This window comes from Aedes aegypti, chromosome 2 (assembly GCF_002204515.2).
Source record: "Aedes aegypti strain LVP_AGWG chromosome 2, AaegL5.0 Primary Assembly, whole genome shotgun sequence".
Taxonomy (NCBI): Eukaryota; Metazoa; Arthropoda; class Insecta; order Diptera; family Culicidae; genus Aedes; species Aedes aegypti.
The window spans coordinates 58,586,827-58,608,102 of record NC_035108.1 but is presented as its reverse complement, the minus strand read 5'-3'; the positions used below and the strand labels follow the sequence as shown (position 1 = coordinate 58,608,102).

Below are 21,276 nucleotides of genomic sequence, written 5' to 3'. Positions count from 1 at the left end.
GTGATGCCAAAATTGAACGTTTCAACGTTGTTGCCGTTCTGGTACAATAGCTCGGTGACTATAGGCTTATTTTTGTATTACACAGATGTAAATTGAACTTTGAAACATATGTTTCTTATCTTTTGATAGATTTAACAGAAGCGATGTTTAAAGCATAAAATCAACAATTTATGTCCAGTCTATAGCAGTTATATGATGTTCTGCTAACTTCTACATCATGTCAAAATCTGCCAACTTTATCAGAACATATATTTTTGATATAAGATTTTACAGGATTTTCGTATTTGAAGTAAATTCTAGTTACTCTAAACTTGTGTACGGTTCACCATATTAAGCCAAAAAATATCAATATTTATGTATGACTACAAAAACTTCCTCAGTCGCTAGCAAAGAAATAAGCTAAATGCTAATTTTAAAAAGTTCCTCTAAAATTGTAGAAAAAAGGCGTAATAAAAAACATTACAGGGGAAAGAACTACTTGGTCACTTCGGTGACTAACTTTGGCATGGATTTTTTTTCTCGGCCGAATTGTTTGAATCTTTGCAATATGAAGCAGTTCAACACGACGCACATTGTGGCCGGATTTGAGCTCAGTAGATTTTCATTCAGATTTGGGTGGTAAATGACTGGACAATGCGTACCATTGGTACTTCGCGTACCTGCAGGTATAAAATAGACCCCATTTGTGGTCCTTAGCCTCTTGTCCAGTAACTCCTATCCCTACCTCCCCGTGGTGCCGCCTGGGATACGAGTAACCGTAGGGAAGATCGGGTAACCAACCCTGGTGGAACCTTGGTCGTATGCTGACAGGGAAGGGGGGCTTCTCTCTTCTGAGGGTGTAGCTTATCAGAGCGTCTGTTCTCCATGTTAGGGGCGGCTCAAAACAGCGTCTGTTCTCCATGTTAGGAGCGGCTGATCATCGTCCTAGTGCCAGCGTGGGACTCTAAACAGTGCTGTGCACGATGATCCTCCGGCGAGACAGGGGGTTGGTGCAGGCCTTACAAGCCAGCCGTAAAAATCATCAGTACAGGAAGCATACAATGTAAATTCGGACCGGAACAATCGGCATAGACCCAGGCATCGAAAACGGACTAACGATTGGAAACTCGGATCATGGAACTGTAAGTCTCTCAATTTCTTGGGAAGTACCCGCATTCTTTCCGAATTATTGAGGGTCCGCAAGTTCGACATCGTAGCGCTGCAGGAGGTTTGCTGGAAAGGGTCGACGGTACATACGTATAGGGATGGTTATACCATCTACCAGAGCTGCGGCAATAGACATGAGCTGGGCACAGCTTTTATCGTGATGGGCGAAATGCAGAGGCGCGTGATTGGGTGGTGGCCAATCGACAACAGAATGTGCAAGTTGAGGATCAAAGGCCGTTTCTTCAATATCAGCATAATCAACGTGCACAGCCCTCACCTAGCAAGTGACGATGACGATAAGGACGCTTTCTACGCGCAGCTGGAACGTGAATACGACGGCTGCCCAAGCCATGATGTCAAAATCGATCTCAACGCTCAGGTTGGCCAGGAGGAGGAATTTAGACCGATTATAGGGAAGTTCAGCGCTCACCAGCTTACGAACGAAAACGGCCTTAGACTGATTGATTTCGCCGCCTCCAAAAACATGGCCATACGTAGTACCTACTTCCAGCACAGCCTCCCGTATCGGTACACCTGGAGATCACCCCAACAGACTGAATCGCAAATCGACCACGTTTTGATTGATGGAAGGCACTTCTCGGACATTATCGACGTCAGAACCTATCGCGGCGTAAACATCGATTCGGACCACTACCTTGTGACGGTTAAAGTGCGCCAACGACTTTCCGTTGTGAACAACATTCGGTACCGACGCCCGCCCCGGTACAATCTGGAGCGACTCAAGCAACCCGAAGTCGCAACTGAATACGCGCAAAGCCTTGAGGCAGCGTTGCCGGAAGAGGGAGAGCTCACCGAAGCCCCTCTTGAGGACTGCTGGAGTAGTCTCAAAGCAGCCATAAACAACGCAGCGGAAGGTGCCATTGGGTTCGTGGAAGCAAATCGACGGAACGGTTGGTTCGACGAGGAGTGTCAGACGGTTTTGGACGAGAAGAATGCAGCGCGGGCGATGATGCTGCAGCAAGGCACCCGTCAAAACGTGGAACGATACAAACAGAAGCGAAGACAGCAAACCCATCTATTCCGGGATAAAAAGCGCCGCCTGGAAGAGTTGGAGTGCGAAGAGATGGAGCAGTTGTATCGTTCTCAAGAAACACGTAAGTTCTACAAGAAACTAAATGCATCCCGCAAAGGCTTTGTGCCGCGAGCCGAAATGTGCCGGGATAAGGATGGTGGTATCTTGACGGACGAACGTGAGGTGATTGAAAGGTGGAAGCAGCACTACGATGAACACCTAAACGGCGCAGAGGAGGAAGATCAAGACAGCAGGAGGAATGGCTTCATCAGTACGGCGGATGAGGGAGACGTGCCAACTCCCACAATAGGTGAAGTTAAGGATGCTATCAAACAGCTCAAGAACAACAAAGCAGCTGGAAAGGATGGTATTGGAGCGGAACTTATTAAAATGGGCCCGGACAGGTTGGCCACTTGTCTGCACCGATTGATAGCCAGGATCTGGGATACAGAACAGCTACCGGAGGAGTGGAAGGAGGGAATAATATACCCAATATACAAAAAGGGTGACAAGTTAGAATGTGAGAACTATCGAGCGATCACCATTCTTAATGCAGCCTATAAAGTGCTTTCCCAGATCATCTTCCGCCGTCTATCGCCACTGGCAAGCAGATTTGTTGGAAGTTATCAAGCCGGATTTGTGGACGGGCGATCGACGACAGACCAAATCTTCATGTTGCGGCAGATCCTTCAAAAGTGTCGCGAATATCAAGTCCCTACGCATCACCTATTCATCGATTTCAAAGCGGCCTATGATACCATCGACCGCGAAGAGCTATGGAAGATTATGGACGAGAACGGTTTTCCCGGGAAACTGACTAGACTGATCAAAGCTACGATGGATAGTGTACAGTGCTGTGTGAAGATATCGGGTGCTTTATCGGACCCGTTTGAAACACGCAAAGGACTTCGACAAGGCGATGGTCTTTCCTGCCTCCTGTTCAATATTGCGCTAGAAGGTGTTATGAAACGGGCGGGCTTCAACATGCGGGGCACGATCTTCAATAAATCCAGCCAGTTCATTTGTTTCGCTGACGACGTGGACATTGTCGGAAGAACGTTCCAGGTGGTTGCTGAACAGTATACCAGGCTGAAACGTGAAGCAGATCGGGTTGGATTGAAGGTAAATACGTCGAAGACGAAATATCTGCTGGCTGGAGGAACCGAGCGCGATAGAGCTCGCATAGGCAGACGCGTGACGATCGACGGGGATGAGTTCGAGGTGGTGGACGAATTCGTCTATCTCGGATCATTGATAACGTCGGATAACAACTGCAGCAGAGAAATTCGAAGACGTATCATCGCCGGAAGTCGTGCTTACTATGGACTCCACAAGACCTTGCGGTCTGGTAAACTTCACTTCCGTACTAAGTGTACCATGTACAAGACGCTAATAAGACCGGTAGTCCTCTACGGGCATGAGACGTGGACAATGCTTGAAGAGGACCTGCAAGCGCTAGGAGTTTTTGAACGACGTGTGCTTAGGACGATCTTCGGCGGAGTATGTGAGAACGGCGTATGGAGGAGAAGAATGAACCACGAGCTTGTGCAACTCTACGGTGAACCCAGTATCACGAAAGTCGCCAAAGCTGGAAGGGTACGATGGGCGGGACACGTTGTGAGAATGCCGGACAACAATCCCGCAAAAATGGTGTTCAACTCAAATCCGGCCGGTACAAGACGAAGGGGAGCGCAACGAGCTAGGTGGTTTGACCAAGTGGAGCAGGATCTTGGAAGTGTGGGGCGATCGAGGAATTGGAGGTTAGCAGCCATGGACCGAGTTAGTTGGCGTAACATTGTGGCGCAGGTCATGTCTTGAAGGACGTAGCGCCAGCAAAAGTCAAAGTCAAGATTTTCAAAAACAACTGGTGAAATTAATCAAAAGTACCAAGAATAGAAGCTGGCTCCCTACCTGACTGATTTAAAAAATCGAATTTTAAGATCAATTTTAATTATTATAGTTGCTTGAAATACGGTTGTGATACCAATAAAATGTTAGAATTGATCAGCTTATTATACTTGAGGTTTTAAAACAAATGTCAAGCAAACTATTTTGCCAGTAGTAAGGACATGGCCAAGGTATTTCTTGGCCATACACCAAATTGAAACATTTTCTCAGTAATAACTGTAATTCCCGTATATTTCCCGGTTTTCTACCGGTGATATAAAATTCCCGGTTTTCCCGATTTCCCGGTGCGCTGGTCACCCTGCTGTAGGGTCTTTTGCAAGTATTTCCGAGATATACTGCGATTCCAGGATCCTGCAATAACGAAATTATACTTGTGATGGTAAACATGCTGTCTAAAACAAAGTTACACAAAATCAGGTTTTCTGGATCAACACATCATGTGTGTAAATTTTATACATCCTGGAAAATCAATTATATCCTATTAGCTTATATCTAGTTTGTTTCTCACATTTCAGGATGCACATACCGTTTTGATTCATATTACGCACACTTAATGCCATTTGAAGTATAATTCATCTGAAGGCTTATAAACTAAATTATTCTATATGATACCTCAGCGTTATGATGCTATCAAAGCACTTACCTTTCGAATGGCAGGTAAAGATTTTAATTTCACAATGGATCATTGAAGATAGTTTTTGCAAGTGCTCACCGCATCAAAACCAAGGCGCCACTGTGTATGGGATTTAACATTGTGACAGCATTGCTGTTCTGTCAAACACACAAGGCTATGGTGGCGCTATCTATGCTTTCCAGAACGACCGTTTTGGTTATTTTACTGATCCATTAGAATAAATTCAAATTACACAGACTAAAACAAAATTCAGTGTAGCGTAAGCAAAAGAGTATAGTAAGAGTAAATAAAATTTATCTATTGCTACAGTATCACGTTTAACTTTCAACTAAATATGCTTGAATGGTTCATGATCGTGTAAATCTAAGTCTGTTACGTTAAAATCACATATTTTATTATTTTATCACCATGATTTAGCAGTTTTCTCTTAGGTGCACCACTAACGGTACGGAATTTAAATCAGAACGGTAGATGCTCACTATTATGAAGCAGCTTTATGTGTCATATATTTTGCGTGAAAAAATAAGAATTCAGCTCAGGAGCATTTTTTAAATGCGTCAAAATAACACAAAGGGGTAGGCGGAACAAAATGGTCATACTTGCAGTATGGGTCCCCTCTGATTTGAACTTGAAAACAGGTTTTGATCGCGATTACCCGAGCAGAAGAAAATAACTACTGAATACCAAATTGAGGTATTCCATACCAGATAATTTCCAATACTTACAACCTGAATGAGGTATAAATGAGCCCTGCATAAGAGGTAAAATACCTCAAATAATACTTCAAGCATATTCTACGAACACCAAACTGATAACTAGATCAGGTATTGTAATACCTCAATAATACTTGATGAATTTTCATATAAAAACGAAATTTTTCAATTGTAGTTCAATACCTCCAGCAGACCTCAATAGCTTTTTAATACCTCAATGAAGTATTTTTAATGGTTTTAAAGATTTTTTTCAATACCATTACTATACCTAGTTGAGGTATTGACAACTGAAAAATACCTAATTTTGGTATGATACCAAAAAATGGTATGCATAAGTTATTGGGGAGTTATTTGTTCCTCCTCGGGTACCTTAGCACCTCATAAAAGATACTTCAACTAGCCACCATCGTGAAAACCATGCAAAAATCTGATTTTATACTTCAATAGGCATTTTTTGCACGAAATTTTACAAATTCTAGAACAAATTTTCATTAAAAACAGAACTCATAAATCATGTAGGAATGGGGCAATAGCCGATCAAAGTTACCTTATCACAAAAATAGATAATCAATAAATGCTATTTTTGCAGTTTCATTGTAATATCATCGCCGCGTATGACTCTGAGCGATACCAGAGTTATATAACTGGTCAAAATTATCTGAATGTCGATGTTCGAAAAGTAAAGCTGAGAACCAGATTTTTTGAACTGTCAGCAAAATATGCAACTTATTGATTCAAATCTGACTTCAACCCAGTTTTTGTACAAAACTCTCACATACATATTGCTTCCCTCTACATTATGTCTTGCATGCGTTTTTTCCTATCAAAATCATAATATTTATATTGTATATTGTAAAACTACGTATAAAATAATGTTTTACAAAAATGTTTCCAAGAAAATTCCAAGTAGGGTAAAAGCACCGGTTTTGGCCAGCCTAAGAGAAAATGTCAATAAAAATTAAATGCGAAGCCGTATTTATACTGCTTTCAATCCATAATATGTGTGTAAAATATCAAAACTGAGCTATAACCATTTTTTCACTTTGAAAATCCAGTTGGTCAATATAGGCCAACGGAACCTGTTTCGTCCAGAGATTTAACTTTGGTTCCTAAATTGGCCAATCGCATTGATTTCTCATGAGAGTGGCCAAATCAGGAGTGCCCTGGCCAAATTAGGTGTATGGGAGTTGAAATTATAAGGAAAATGAATGGTTTTTCTTATGTTTTCAATCAATTTGGACGAGTAAATGAATGTAGCTCTATCATGTGAATGTGATGTACTGAACACAAAAGGTTTCATGCTGATTGACTATGTAAAACGGTGTATAATCCCCTATGGCTACAACTGGCGTATGGTCAAAATCGGTGCTTCTACCCTAACTTGTTTTGCAAAATACAGGAAGGAGGTACATGAGCATGAGCATAGCTGACCGTAAAATTCGTAGTTGCTACTCCGTGATTGACCAGAACAATCGAAGTTGCACAGAGGCTTAGGATTAGCTTACCATGCTCAATGTGCACAAATCGAGAGCTCAAATTTTAAAAGTCAATAACGGCGCCGGCCACGTGTATAATTCAATTACAAACAATATAGTTATGTTTGATTCATACCAAATCATTATGGAAATGTCTCGATTGACCTTCGGACAGATCCCATAGAATATCCGTACAAATCCAAAGTTTTTTTTTCTCTGTTCGGATGCGCCACTGCGACCAGTATTTAGATCTATTGTGGCATTACCCGTATCCTTAGTGTATAGTGCATGTCGCATTACTCCATTTCCATTGATAGGTAATGAATCATCGATTTCTGTACAGTTTTTGTTTTGATTTCTCAGATATTGATAAAAATCGACTATGATGAAAAGGTCCCGCTATTTACACCCTTCATTGAAATTAAAATCTCAGCAAAGGCGCGCCCCTTAGCAAACATAATCGATTAAATTTCTGAGGAACCAAATCGGTACTACTGATATTTGACCATGCAACGGAACTCTAATCACATCTTTGTTTCGCTTTTCGTTTAGTCCCAGAAAAATACTAGAAAAAAAGGAACTTTATGCTAGCAGCAAAACCGAATCAAGCTAGAAAATTTGTTTAGTAATCAGAATTCACGTGAGTCCTTGAATTACCAGTACTTACAGTCCTTGTTGAGTTAATACTCATGATTGTTATCCTGGCTTCAAGTGTAGTCTCGACTGACCAACTCCGAGTCTTTAACCATCTGCTAGGTAAAATAGATTAATTTTCAGAAACTGTTGCCAGTAACAAGGACTTTGTACCACGAATCCTTGAATTACCAGAACTTATTACCCTAGCCCGACAAACAAGATGAGACTAGGGTTCAAATTGGTAGATCGTACCCCGTAACGCACCACGAAAAGGTGATCTACCCGCCTTACGGGTAAAAAAAGTTGATCGTTAGGTTTGGCTTCCTCGGAAGAGCTCATGAAACTTTAATAGTTTTTTTGCCAAAATTTCACTGAAATTGGCTGAAAATTGTGGACGTTGTAACCAAAAGACCACCATAATTTGGCTCTAAAACATAGGCCAGAGACACCAAAGGGGGGACTTAACGTTCGGAACGTATTGAACATTGAACGTAGATTCATAGTAGCGTGTGGTCTACTAAGTATCAAGTGAGAAACGTTTACAAAGTCATGGTGAGAATGTCTGAATTCGATTTCCCTAGCGGATTTATAATCTATAACAGTTTGTAGGCCCAAGATCATCCCCACACTGCTTATTCTGAAGATCGCCCTTACCCACTCGATTACAAAAAACCCCACTCACCATCGGAGGCACAAATCGGAAGTTGATCAGCACCGGCATCGTGAGGTACTTCCAATTGTTGACCAGGATCAGCTTGTACAGGTCGTTCAGATTGCTGACGCCGTCCTCGTGGCTTTTGCCCTCGAACCGGGTGATGAAGTAAAGGGACAGGGCGGTGATGGCCGGCGCAAAGATGGCCCGCTCACCCAGCAGCATCATCAGCTGCTTGAAGCGGCGATCGTTTGTGATCCGTTCGAGCCATTGGTAGAACAGATGGGACAGCGGCCCGGTGAAGATTAGCCCAAACAGCCCATAGGCGACCAGTGTGTCGGTGTTGACTTTTTTCGTGCCGGCTATCTTCTGGGAGCAGTAATTGGCCGAGGACGCGATGACACAGCTGAAAATAAGGAAAGCAAATTTTTTAAGTATGAAGATTTTGCAAAAACAGTCAGTGCTAATCTTGACTGAACGTGGGGCAATATTTTGTTTGTTTTATGGCACCAAAAGACGCTATCAGTGAGATTGTTTCCAACAAATGTACTGATGATAAGGCGTTTCAAATGGAAGATTGTGCGGGGTTGTGCATTCGTGTCTCTAGATAACAATGTTCAACGAATACCAAAGTTCGTGTTAGGTTGCAAAAACATCACTACGGCAAGGAAATGCATACAAATTGATTAGATTATGGTTTTCGTTAATATTAAACATTTTACCGTATATTCAAAATTAGCCTAAAATCAACTACTTCAACACATAAGCCAATAAATCATTTCCAATCGATACTGCTGGGTAAAATCTTCAAAATCCTTACGTATTCATTAAAAACTTGGAAATTTTGTGGGCTTCGTGGCCGTGCGGTTAGTGTTACCAAGCATTTAGCCGCATCGAGTCAAGGGGTGTGGGTTCGATTCCCGCTTCAGTCCGAAAAACTTTTCAGCCCTGGGCTTGGAATTATATTTTCCAGAGAGCGATGAATTTGATTGCTGTTGTTAGTAGTTTTGATTAGATGTTGGGTGAATTTCAAAGCAATGGCAACCTTTTTATTACAAAATTTAGATTTTATCTTCTGACCTAAAGATTCTGGTTAAACTACTGTACTATGCAGTTGGGCTGCATTACGCTATCACTTATCAAAATTACTTTCACTTCGGGAAAATATAATTTCAAACTGGCGAGAAGATTACAGACTGAGGGTGGGTTAGGAGCACAATCAGACCCTTGAATGTGCAATGTGGGGTAGTAATTGGGAATGCCATTGACGGTTTGTAATCTTCTACGAGGTTTTCGAAAACCAACAGGGCGCGTGCACCGGGTTGCGGATAGGAGCAAAGGGAGATCAATAGCATCTACCTAAAATAATAGAGCAAAAAGCCGTTCCATGATTAGTTAATGTTTAGCGATCTTCTATGGTGTTCTAGTACTATAAAATTCTTCACTAACTGGGAATTCTGGCCTTGATAATATCAATAGTGGTTAAAACATAAAATAATACCTAATACTTAATAAGTACCATGTAGCTTCAATGTAGTAATAAATGAAATAAAATCAATTTTCTATACTTGACAAGGTTTTGAAGACAATCAATGAGTGAAAGAACTGCCTATTAGAAAAGCCACATCAGCTAAGGCTATACATATAGAGTAAAGTGGGGCAAAAGTTCGAGTGGGGCAAGAGTTTCTTTTTAAGATTTCTAGCACAATTCAAACCAAAAATTATAAATGCCATGGAGGTTCGAATGCTATTCAAGTAAGAGACTTTCACTACAAATATTATAAAATTCGATTGATATTTGGAAAAGTTATGGCTATTTGTTGTTTTTCGACGTGAATATTGTAATTTTTGGTCAAACTTTCGTTGCGTGGAACTAAACAAAGATAAAATCTTTTTCAATATTTTATGTAAGGGCGTTTCTAGGCCTATCATAAGGATGCTTTGAGGTGTATTAGTTTTTTGATAAATGCTTGGAAACAATTTTTGGCCCATAGTGGGGCAAAAGTTCGAATCAGCGGGGCAAAAGTTCGACCCATGTATAAACTCACGGAAAAATCTGCAAACTGCCTAAAATCCACATATTATCTTCAAATTAAGCGAAATTTGTCTGATCGTGCGAAAAATGTCACCAAAAGTTTACATTCTCACTTAGTTTTGCGAAAAACGGCTATTTTCGAACATATTACAATTAACCCTGTTTTCTGCAATTTTTTGATGAAAATTTAGAGTGTATTTTTCGGTAACCATGAGATTACGGCTGGTTTACAGTATACCTGTCATAAAAGTATCGGAATTTTGTGTTTTAGCCAGCGAACTTTTGCCCCACACTAGATTCGAACTCTTGCCCCACCGGTGGGGCAAAAGTTCGTTTTAGACAATCAATTTTAAAACTGTTATAACTAAATATGGGTATATATTTTGACACAAGTTTGTTCGGCAAAATTATAGCCAATATGATGAAGGTTTACTGTATGGTATTTGTTTTGTTTTATTTGCTATTGTTTTCCTGGAAACTTTGATTATACCACTAAGGTCGAACTTTTGCCCCACCTTACTCTACAAATGTTGGTCATAGGGTCATGGCGAGCATTCGGTATGTATGTCTATGACTGATTCTTATCTAATAGGGGCACTACAAGACCACGCGGACAATTTCGAAACAAATTATTTTTATACATCGGTCTTACGATCCGAAAGGCTCAGCTAAGCTGCAAAGTTTTTGTAAGCTATTCATTACTACTGTTTAATTGTTTATAATTCTAACAAAACTACATAATTAACTCATTACTAATCACTGTTCCTATATTATCTTTTTCTCTCCTTCTTATCTGTTGCATGATTATGAGCATCACTAATATAATGCATGAGCATGCACAATAAGAATAATTTCAGGATTGAAAGCAGTACATGGATACCTGGATAGAATAGCTTCGAAAAGGATGCTCAAAATATAATATTTCTGGTCAGGGAAGTATTATCATCAAGGGTATGTAAAATTTTTCAATCATCAACTCATAGATCACACAAACAAATGAACTAATAATATCAAATATTTTTATATAAATCAGCATCGTCAATCAGTGCAAAAACAGATAAAGTTTGTAAAGTTATCACCATCGATTGAATTGCGCCCTTTATAGTAATGTTCAATCAGTATCAAAATCTCCTAAAGCGTCGCATCGTGCCATCAGCAGCCCTTAGCATCACTGTCATATTGTTATTTTTTTGTTGTTTATAAAATTTCTAGAAAGCGATCAGCATACTCTTTCTTACTTGTACAATGGCCGATCTATCTGGAATTTTAATAAGTCAAATCAAACTTCAATACTTTCAGCATATTTACATTTTTCAGCATTAATCGCATTACTGTGTCAAGTCTTCTCCAATTCCCTATACCCTACCCCAACCCTTCTTATCCTTTCCGATGGTGTTCAAGTGGTCCGCATAGACTATTTCGGCCATTACCTATCCCTTTCCCCAGCTTTGGACTGACTTGCGCTCTCATTGCCCCACCAAACGCTGCAAAATGAAAAATGAAAATGATACTGCTGGGTAAAATCTTCAAAACCCTTACGTATTCATTAAAAACTTAGAAATTTTGTAATCGTGCCTTAAATCATATGAATGTTTTTATATGTAATATTCCAGTATCTGTATCTCATAACACTACATATTTGTTTTAAATTCAATATAATAAAAGATTTCCTCAGGAATACTCATACAGATGCTTTCGAGGCCAATTATCTTACCGGAATCCGCTCAGGATAACAAAGTAAATCATACCGAATCAAGGATAACATCGAAAACGCTAACGACTTACTGAAAATTTGCACTATCAATAATAATCTCATTGATTTTTTTCCAAAGTTGTGACACATCATATTACATTTGCAACGTTTTCTCTGTTCCTTTTTTAGAGAAAATTACTATACTGCCCATAAAAGCATAACTTCATTCAAGCCAAGGAAAAAAGGTCATTCATTCATTTTCAAGCCAACACCTTTTTTCATCGCAACATCCATGTATTAATATATATTTTACTGTGCATATTAAAATTAACACAATTAGTTTGCAAATATTGTGAAAAAATATGAAGTTGATGCACTCCCATATTGAAAAATAAAGGCATAACAGTCTCTATATGAACTTTCAACCCAAATAACAACTGCAAAATGTGAATTTTGTTCAAGTTTATATTTTTTGCTGATCAATAGAAGCAATATGAGTTATCTGCACGGATATGTTAAATTAATATGGTACGTAGAAATTTATTAGAAAACTATGAATATTTGTATAAGAAGACAAACTTCAATCACAGACAAACAGACGTCACACTCTCATCATTGTGCATCGACCACGTTTTCAACGGTCGAATCAAAAATATGGTAGGTGGCCATTCCGCCACCTGCAGCGCTCGCATCGTTCTTGTTCGCGTTTGACGTTTACACACTACCGCCATCTGTCGGCCAAACAAACCGATTTTAGCATTGGGCGTACATGTCATCGTGACTATGATTTTGATCGAGATTTGTTCTAAGTGTTACGTCTGTTTGTCTGTGCTTTAATCTTTGGGTGCTGTTTTCTCAATGCCTACTTTTTCCATATGGGACAGTTATGCCTTTATGGGCAGTATATGAGCCCAAACGAGATGACGAGACGTTGTATAAAATGTTATGGGTTAAAGCTTAGTAATAGCAAATTTTGATATGGATAGCTTAAAATGATATTGAATTTATAGCTATCTGTCTATTTTCTATATAAATAAAGATGGAATGGTTTTTGTATCGTCACAAAAAGGCTTGAGAACAGGCTTTTGGATTTTGAAAATATTTCCATAGTTATCTCCCGACGTGGTTGTGATTATAAAAAGCACAGAATATTGAACGGGAAAGTCTGAAAAACACGGAAATCATGTAAAAAGATTTGGAATCGGCTAAGTAATCATGAAGTTATAGCCAAACAATTTTGTTTTGGTAAAAAGAGGAAAATTTTGGAGAAAACTACTTCTAACTAAGACTAGATTTGATTTTAGATAAATTTGATATGCTACAAACTTTTTGAAAATGCAAAGAGCTTCAAAATTGGTTACAAAATAACAAAATTATGAAGACTTCACTGAAGGTCATATTTTATAAATTGAAAATTCATTTTCAACTCACTTGAGTCACCTCCAAATCTTAATATTTTTGGCTCAAAACTTGAGGTTTCCCTGAATTTTGAAATCAGAAGAGCACACGAACTTTTGGTTTTCTAAACTTTCGAAAAATAAGCCGCACCCTACTCTGCAGGACAGCCATCCTCCTTGTTAATTCTCAGTTAGATAAGTGGAGTTAGAAACACGTATTGAATCAATTTGTTCCCTGGCTAACATATGGTTTGGAAAATTTCCTAACATATATTTTTCTACCATTTCTACCAACACTAACTCGCGAACTTTTGCAGGCATCCCCAAATTAGGTCGAAATATTTCTCTAAGTAATCCGCCAGAAATTTGTCGAAAAAAAAATCTCAGGATTCCTGTAGGAATTTCTCAGGATTCCTGTAGAAATTTCTACAGGATTTGATTTCAGTTCGCCTTTGGTTTATTGTCTATCAAATGCAATTTTCTTAAAACACAAGGCATAAATTTATGATAATTACTGCAACATTTATTTCATAGATTCCTTTGTAAGCTACTCCAAAGATTTCTCGAATATTTTTGCTGGATTGCAGGGACAATACTCAGAATTCCTCCAGAGAAACTATGAATTTTTTTTTTTTTCAAAAATAAAATCAAAATAGCATCAACAAATTTCTTCTAAATTTTATCATTTTTCTTCACGATCATTTCATCGTTCGTTGACGATATCACATCGAGATATTCCTTTCGACATTATTCCAAGTATTTTTACTGAGACTCTGCCATAGTGCCCATAATAGCACAACTGTCCCATATGGATTTTCGAATCAACAACTTTTTTCATCGCAACATGTATGGATTAATATATACTTCACTATGCATATCAAAATTTACATACTTTGTTTGAAAATGTTGCGGAAAAATATGAGCTTGATGCAGTCCCATATTGAAAAATAAGGGCATAACAGTCTCTATATAAAGTTTCAACCCAAATACCAACTGCAAAACGTGGATTGTGGTCAAGTTTATATTTTTTGCTGATCAATAGAAGCAAAATGTGTAATCTGTGCGGTGGTACTAAATTAATAAGGCGTGCAGAAATGTACAAGGAAATTAAGAAAATTTGTATGAGAAAACAAACTTCAAACTTTGAGCGCTATTTTCTCAATGTCTACTTTTTCCATATGGGACAGTTATGCCTTTATGGACAGCATAAATGTTCCACGATTCTATCAAGGAATCTTTTATTCAAGTCTTTGAAGAAATTTCTTCAAAGCTTTTTAACAACACACATCCAATGATTTCTTCAAAAGTTATTTCAGAGACATCATTGAGAAAAACTGTAAAAATCTTTTGATATTTTTTCAGGAGTTCTTTCTAGAATTCTTTCAAAATTAACACCAACAATTACTACAAGAACAACACACACCTAGATTATCAAATTTCATACGAATATTTATATAAAAGCTATTCTGTGGATTTCATTTTATTAGTTATTTTATTAAAAGCTCTTCTTCCAGAAAAAAATCCATTGAAATTTCATTGAAAAGGTACTTAAGGATTTTTTTCTTAAAATACTCTACAAGTTCTTTCACGAAGTCCTCCGATGATTTATCTCGGATTTTTTCTAAAAATATCTAGCAGAGATTTATGAAATCCAGTAAGTTATGACTTGAGATTGTTTCCTTTTAGTCGTGTAGATTAACCTTAGAGATATCCATAATCCATTTCAATTACAAAAAAAATGCGCAAAGAAAGCATTGAATGAAGCCCTGAAAAATCTTTTTAGTGTGATCTATTTTCTCATGTATACTTGACAATTCCTAAACAACTTCCAATTATCTGAAATATTTTACCAACTTCATCGAAGAAACCCTATCAGCATTCCTGTAGAAATGCTAGGATAATATCTTAAAACTTACTTACTTGGGGATCGTTCAAATATTACGTAACGCAATAGTGGGAGGGGGGGGTCTTGCATGGTGTTACGGTCCATACAGAAATTTAAAATTTCCCATACAAAAGCTGTTACGTGGGGGGAGGGAGCGGGTATGAAACTGGCAAATTTTGCGTTACGTAATATTTGAATGAACCCCTTGATACTTGATGGGCTACAATTCTTAAAAAATCTCTTAATAGCTTAAAACTATTCAAGGCAAATTACTGGAAAAATGTTTGGAGTATTTTTTTCGTAGAAGCCCAGCCTAAGACAATGCTCGAAAATGTTCTCAGTGAATTTTCTGGTTTAGTGTTTATTGTGTATTAATTGCTAAAAAAAATCTGAAGTTTCTGGAAGAATTTCTAAAAAAAAGGTCATGTAGGAGTTCTTACAGCTTACATAGAAAACATCTTGGAAGTGTCTTTAATGATATTCTTTGTGAAATATTTTTCAGAAAAGTATCTTGAGATATCACTGAGGGCTCGATGAAGAAAATCGGGTTAGTCCCAAAAGTGATTCCTGGAATGAATCATTGGAATGACTATTAAGGTGTCCCAAAATTTCACTTTGTCAGAAAACTTGGGGGCTCAATCTCCAAACGGTAGCTAAGGAAGTTACAATCAAACTTTTGTAAGGGGGAAACTCTGAGAAATAACGTTGCGATTTTTGAAAAAAAGCCCGATTTTTGTTACTAATTCAGCAAAATTTCGTAAAACCCATAGTTTTTTTTTTTTTTTTGCATATTGCTTGGGGTCCAAGCTATCTGGGGAAAATCATTTACTGTAAAAGAACATGGTTTAATTCGGACCTAGTAACAGTTTTTTGGTCATATTTTTTCAGCACGATAAACGGCATGAAAAGTTTTATGTTTTCGTGAAAGTCTGATTCAGCGCCCACATTTTTTTTTTCTAAGAGTTTTGTTATATCTCCTCTCAGGACTAGACATAAAAAAAATGACAAGACAATGTTTGAAAACAATTCTCCAGAAAGTCCGAATTGGACCAACCCTGTTCCAATTCGGACCCTCCATGTTCTAATGCGGACTATACATGTTTTTCGACTTATAATTTTTTTGTTATTTTGACAAAATGCATTCGAAACAGTCATTAAATTAAACGTTGAATATTGTAAAATTTCCCCACATGGAATTTCGCATGAAATTATCGGGTTAAAAATGTGAGCTTGTATGAGGAACTCAAACGAACAGCATCGAGTCTTGGAACAAAAAGTTGGAGAAGTATCTACTTACATTTACGAGCCAAACTTCACTATATTGACGGGACGGCGCATTCTATCGATTTCGTGCTTTTGAAAATTTAAGGATTGGCTTGGATTCATCTTTACCTTAAGTTATCACAACAAACTACGCTTCGGGAATTGCGGATGTGGGCTAGCGATTAATCGTTCGAGAGTCAAAATTTCATTATTTTGAAGATTTTTTCAGTGCATCGTAGAAGGTCGTAAATCGGTGCATTACATTTTGATTACATGGATAATAATAACTATTTACACCCTGACAGAACTGCCTATCTCAAAAATAGGTAGAAGGGCGGGACGATGGTGCGAGCCTACCCATTCTGTCATCGGTGGGCGTCGGGCGTGCTAACTGGTATAGCATGGCCTATGGGGCTCTGCCTGCACAAATCATGTTTTCTTTCTCTTTCACTTTTTGTGAATTTGCTAACAACAATGCCATTAAAGTAAATCCAATACAAGAATGCAGTGCAGAACCTCATAACGCATTTTTCGGTAAACGTATTTCCCAGCGTGGGGATTTATAGGGATGTTTGTGTAAACAACGCAGATTGGCCATGGCTAGGGGGTGCGTTGATATTAGCAGGTTAGCAGATTAGCAGATTTTTTCAGTGCATCGGATTCTTCAGACAAACAGTGCATCGAATGCTTCAGTCGGATGGTAGTGAGGTGTTCAGATCATATAGGCCTCTGCACTGTTTTTTTTTTTGTATGAGATTTAGACGTTTACTGGCCTTGTTGTTTACTAATGTCATGGAAGAGTGAAAGAGATCGAATGATTTTTGTGCAGAGCCCCATTGCTGCGAGGGCGATGGCCCTCTTAGACCGTTCGAATACCGTGTTGTTTGTCGCTAGAGACGATTTTTTTCCATCCTTGGCAATGATAGATTTTCTTAGGCATTCCTTAAATTTAGAGCAAAAAAAAATGATTTTGAAAATTTGGGAAACGATGATGATTATTTTCCTCTTATTTTTAGGTTATTTTCGCAAGAACTAGGGTAGGTGTACCAGTTATGGCCATAGTGGTTCCCTATTTCGCCATACGTGATATCTTGTATGCTTTTACATTTTGAAAAATCTTTTGTGTTTTAGCAGTAAAATTAAGGATAAATCTTGATGTTAAAACATTCAAAAAGATTAAAAATGTAAAAGTTATCCAAATTTTGCATATGGCCAAATAGGGAACCACTATGGCCATAACTGGTACACTTTCCCTACTTGAATTTTAACTTAATTCAAAGTTTATGTTTTGAATAATTACTGCTTAAGCCGCTATCCTCAATGCTGTACAGCCCCTATGAATTATTTCCTAAGTCAGGGTGTCTACTACCTGGAAAAACCTGGAATTATCAGGGAATTCTATTCAACCTGGAAAAAACCTGGAATTCTCAGGGAATTTAGATTACAATCAGGGAAATTATTTTGAGACAGTAATTCATGGTAGAATATGTTCACGATAAAATATGTTTGCATCAAAACCAAAAACAATAATTATTTGCCAGAAACTTCTCTTCAATCGAAAAAAAATTCGGCTGCGCCGCTATCAACGCACTATTTGAGCTTTTCAGTGAGGATCCTTTCGAGTATTAAATACTATCGACTTAATAAAACATGTTTTTAATATCTCATCATTAATCAGTAAAAGATTAACATATCTAGGGCCGGAAACAGGTTCCTTCTTAGAGAATTGGTCTTTATTTTTGAGCAAGTCTGTATTTTTGATGGAAAGGTCTCTGAAGTCTTTATTTTAGCCTATTTTAAGGTGAAGATGAATCGAAGCCAAAGTTAAAATTTTCAAGAGCACGGATCTGGAGAACTAAACATCCGTTTAAGCTGAAAACTTAATCGATTGGTCACTAGCTGGTGGGGTCCGATCGATTAGGTTTTCAGCTCAAACGGATGTTCGGTTCTCCAGATCCGTGCTCTTTAAATTTTAAACTTTGGCTTCGATTCATCTTCACATTAATATCTAAAATAATAAAAGGAACTGATAAAGGGTTACTCTCCAGACATTTTTTAAGAAAATCATGTACTAATATTTACAGTAGTTTTTCAAAGGATGCTCAAAGAAATTTCTTCAGGAAATCCTGAACACATCATCGTCACTACCTCCAGTGATTTTCTCAGGGATTACTTTGAACAATTTTCCAAAGACTATCCTAGGACTTCCTCCAGATATGTTTTCATTAACTTTCCAACCGAACTCTCCAGTTGTTACTCTTTTTTTTTCAAGAAACCCGACAAGAATTTCAATGCCATTTCATTTACGGTTCGAAGAATTGCTCCTAAAATTCCTCGAGGGGTTATTCGAGTGAATCTACGTATTGAGAACATTTCAAATAATTCCATGAATTCGACGTATGTTTCATTAGATTTTTACTAGGAATTTCTACAAATTCCATCCAAGCATCTTTCAACAAATTACTCAAAAAATCCCACATCAGTTAACACTACAGCATTTTTTGAGAAATCCTTCAGTCATTCCTACACATTGTTTTAGGGATTTTGTTCTGTTTTTCTAGGAGTTCCTTCACAAAATAATGCTAGATATTATCCAGAGTTTCATTGTTTTTTTTTTTTTTTTTTTTGATTATCTTAGCAATAATCTAGAAAATCTTCAAGGGAGACATAAAAAGATACACAAGTTTTAGTAGAAATTACCCTAAGATTTGCTCTGGGAATATGTCACGATTTTTTATTCAAAAATTTCACAGCTTTCTGGAAAATTGTATTCACATTTCCTTAAAAAGACATCGACACGTTAATGCATCCCGTGGTCGATTTGCCCTTTGAAGGAAGCAACACACTAGATAACGGACTAGCATGCAACGCCCAGTGACACAGTCGAAATACGTTTCTGACGAAAAGTTTTCCGGACCTGTAATCGAATCGGAATCGAATCCACATTTCTTGACTCGATGCGGCTAAATGCTTGGCAACAATAACCGCACGGTCACAAAGCCTTCCTTGGAGAAATACGTGGAATACTCCTGGAAGAATGCTTTAAATTTTGTTCGAAAGCATCCTTGTGAAATCTCTAAGAATTATTGGATGACTACCCAAAGAAATCTTAGGAGCAATCTCTGGAGTAATTCCTACAGGTATCCTTAGAGAAATTTCTATTTAAAGTCTTGAAGAAATTGTGAAGAACAATTATGTACAAAATCCTGAGAAATTCTTGGAGACGTCTAGAGTAGTTTCAGGTTGAATATTCGAACATGTTTCAAACGGTAGCTTTGGAGCATGTTCTAGAAAAAACCAGTGGGAGAATCACCGGATAAAATCCTGGAAGGCTTCAGACCTTCTTAAAAATAAATATATGTCAGGATCAATGTACAGAGGAATTATTGTTGTAATAGGGGGATTAGGGGCATAATGAACATACGGGGCGAAATGGACACCCTCTCAATATCTGATAATACGCATATTTCATCATAAGTTCATTCACTGCATGAAATCTGTAATGCATTTGAAATGTTTGACGGTATAAAAGTTTATTTTTTGCTTCAATTGTTCTTCAAAATTTGACTTAAAAATTTTCTCAGTTTCAAATTGGCATATAAGCAAGACTGTGGAAGAGTCTAATTTTTGAGCAAAGTAACGAACCCAGAAAGGTTCTTTTTAGCTATTATGATTGAGGGAGAGCCCTTTTGCATATCGGAATGATTGACAGTCATTGAATATATTGGAATAACTAAATTTCATGCAGGTGTTCATTTCGCCCCGATACCTTTTTACCAGCCTTGTTTTCGACCCAATTTTCTAGCTCGCTTTTCTGACATATGATATGATTTTTCTCACTATGAATGAATGTGGCACGTCGTACTAACATCAAACTTGAAAACTAGCCGGGGGTAAATTAAAAACATTGCCATTTAATGGTCTTAAAGCGAACATTTGCTTAACGTGTCCATTATGCCCCTAATTCCCCTACATGAGGTATAACCTGTGGTAAGTTTCGGAAAAATCCAGGTTTTACTTGGAGAAATAAAAAAAAAAATTTTTTTTTTTGGAGAAATTCCTTAGGAAAATTTTTGGGGAGATTTCATGGGAAATAATCACCAAATGAACTTCTGAAGACAAATAAAAATCTCTTAAATAAAGTTATCTATACATTCATTCAACCTGATGAAATTGTTTTCGTAATATTATGAGAAATAAAAAAAAAATTCAGGAATTCTCCTAGCCTCTGAACTGAAACCTAGTTTTGTTTTTCGATTACCGTTTGGTCTAATTTCGTTCTCTTTTTGGTTCCTGTTAAGTATATTTTTCAGAAAAGTGTTTTTTAAATTTCCTATTTTCAAGACACTCAGTCGTTACCAGGACTGCCTCAAGTACAATTTTTAAAATTACTTGAAAATATTTTCATTAACCTTCTTTTTCCCACGACTTTAATCGACTATTTATTTACGAAAAAAGCGTTTGCATTAAATTTGCTTGACAAATAGGGTTGCAAATGAGCTTAATTATTCGAAATCAGTTCAAAGAAACTACTTGTTTTTGAATAGAAAAATGGTTGTGTATTAATAGTTTTACGATTGCACAGTTAATTGAGTGTTGGGTTAATCTGATGTATATAGAATCATATTTATGTAACTATTGCATTGTATTTATCTGATCCAGTTTGTCTTAAGTTCGTCAAAAACCAAAGGAGCTCTAGAGCTACCATGGGAAAGAGAGGATCAATTTAGAACACTTTAAAAATGTCGAATGAAACGTATTAACTCTTCATTTAATCCAATTACCACATTTAAATCTTATACAGGT

General features: G+C 37.7%; 1 protein-coding gene across 5 annotated transcripts in view; it reads right to left on the bottom strand.

The window, feature by feature from the left end:
• LOC5568103 (PXMP2/4 family protein 3) overlaps positions 1-21,276 on the bottom strand; it is a 36,161-nt gene that overhangs the window by 9,771 nt on the left and 5,114 nt on the right. For all 5 annotated transcript variants that reach the window (XM_001651988.2, XM_011495041.2, XM_021840937.1 and 2 more), the window contains one exon: positions 8,228-8,603. In XM_001651988.2, the coding sequence (XP_001652038.1) occupies positions 8,228-8,603 (376 nt within the window). The remainder of the gene's footprint in view (positions 1-8,227; positions 8,604-21,276) is intronic.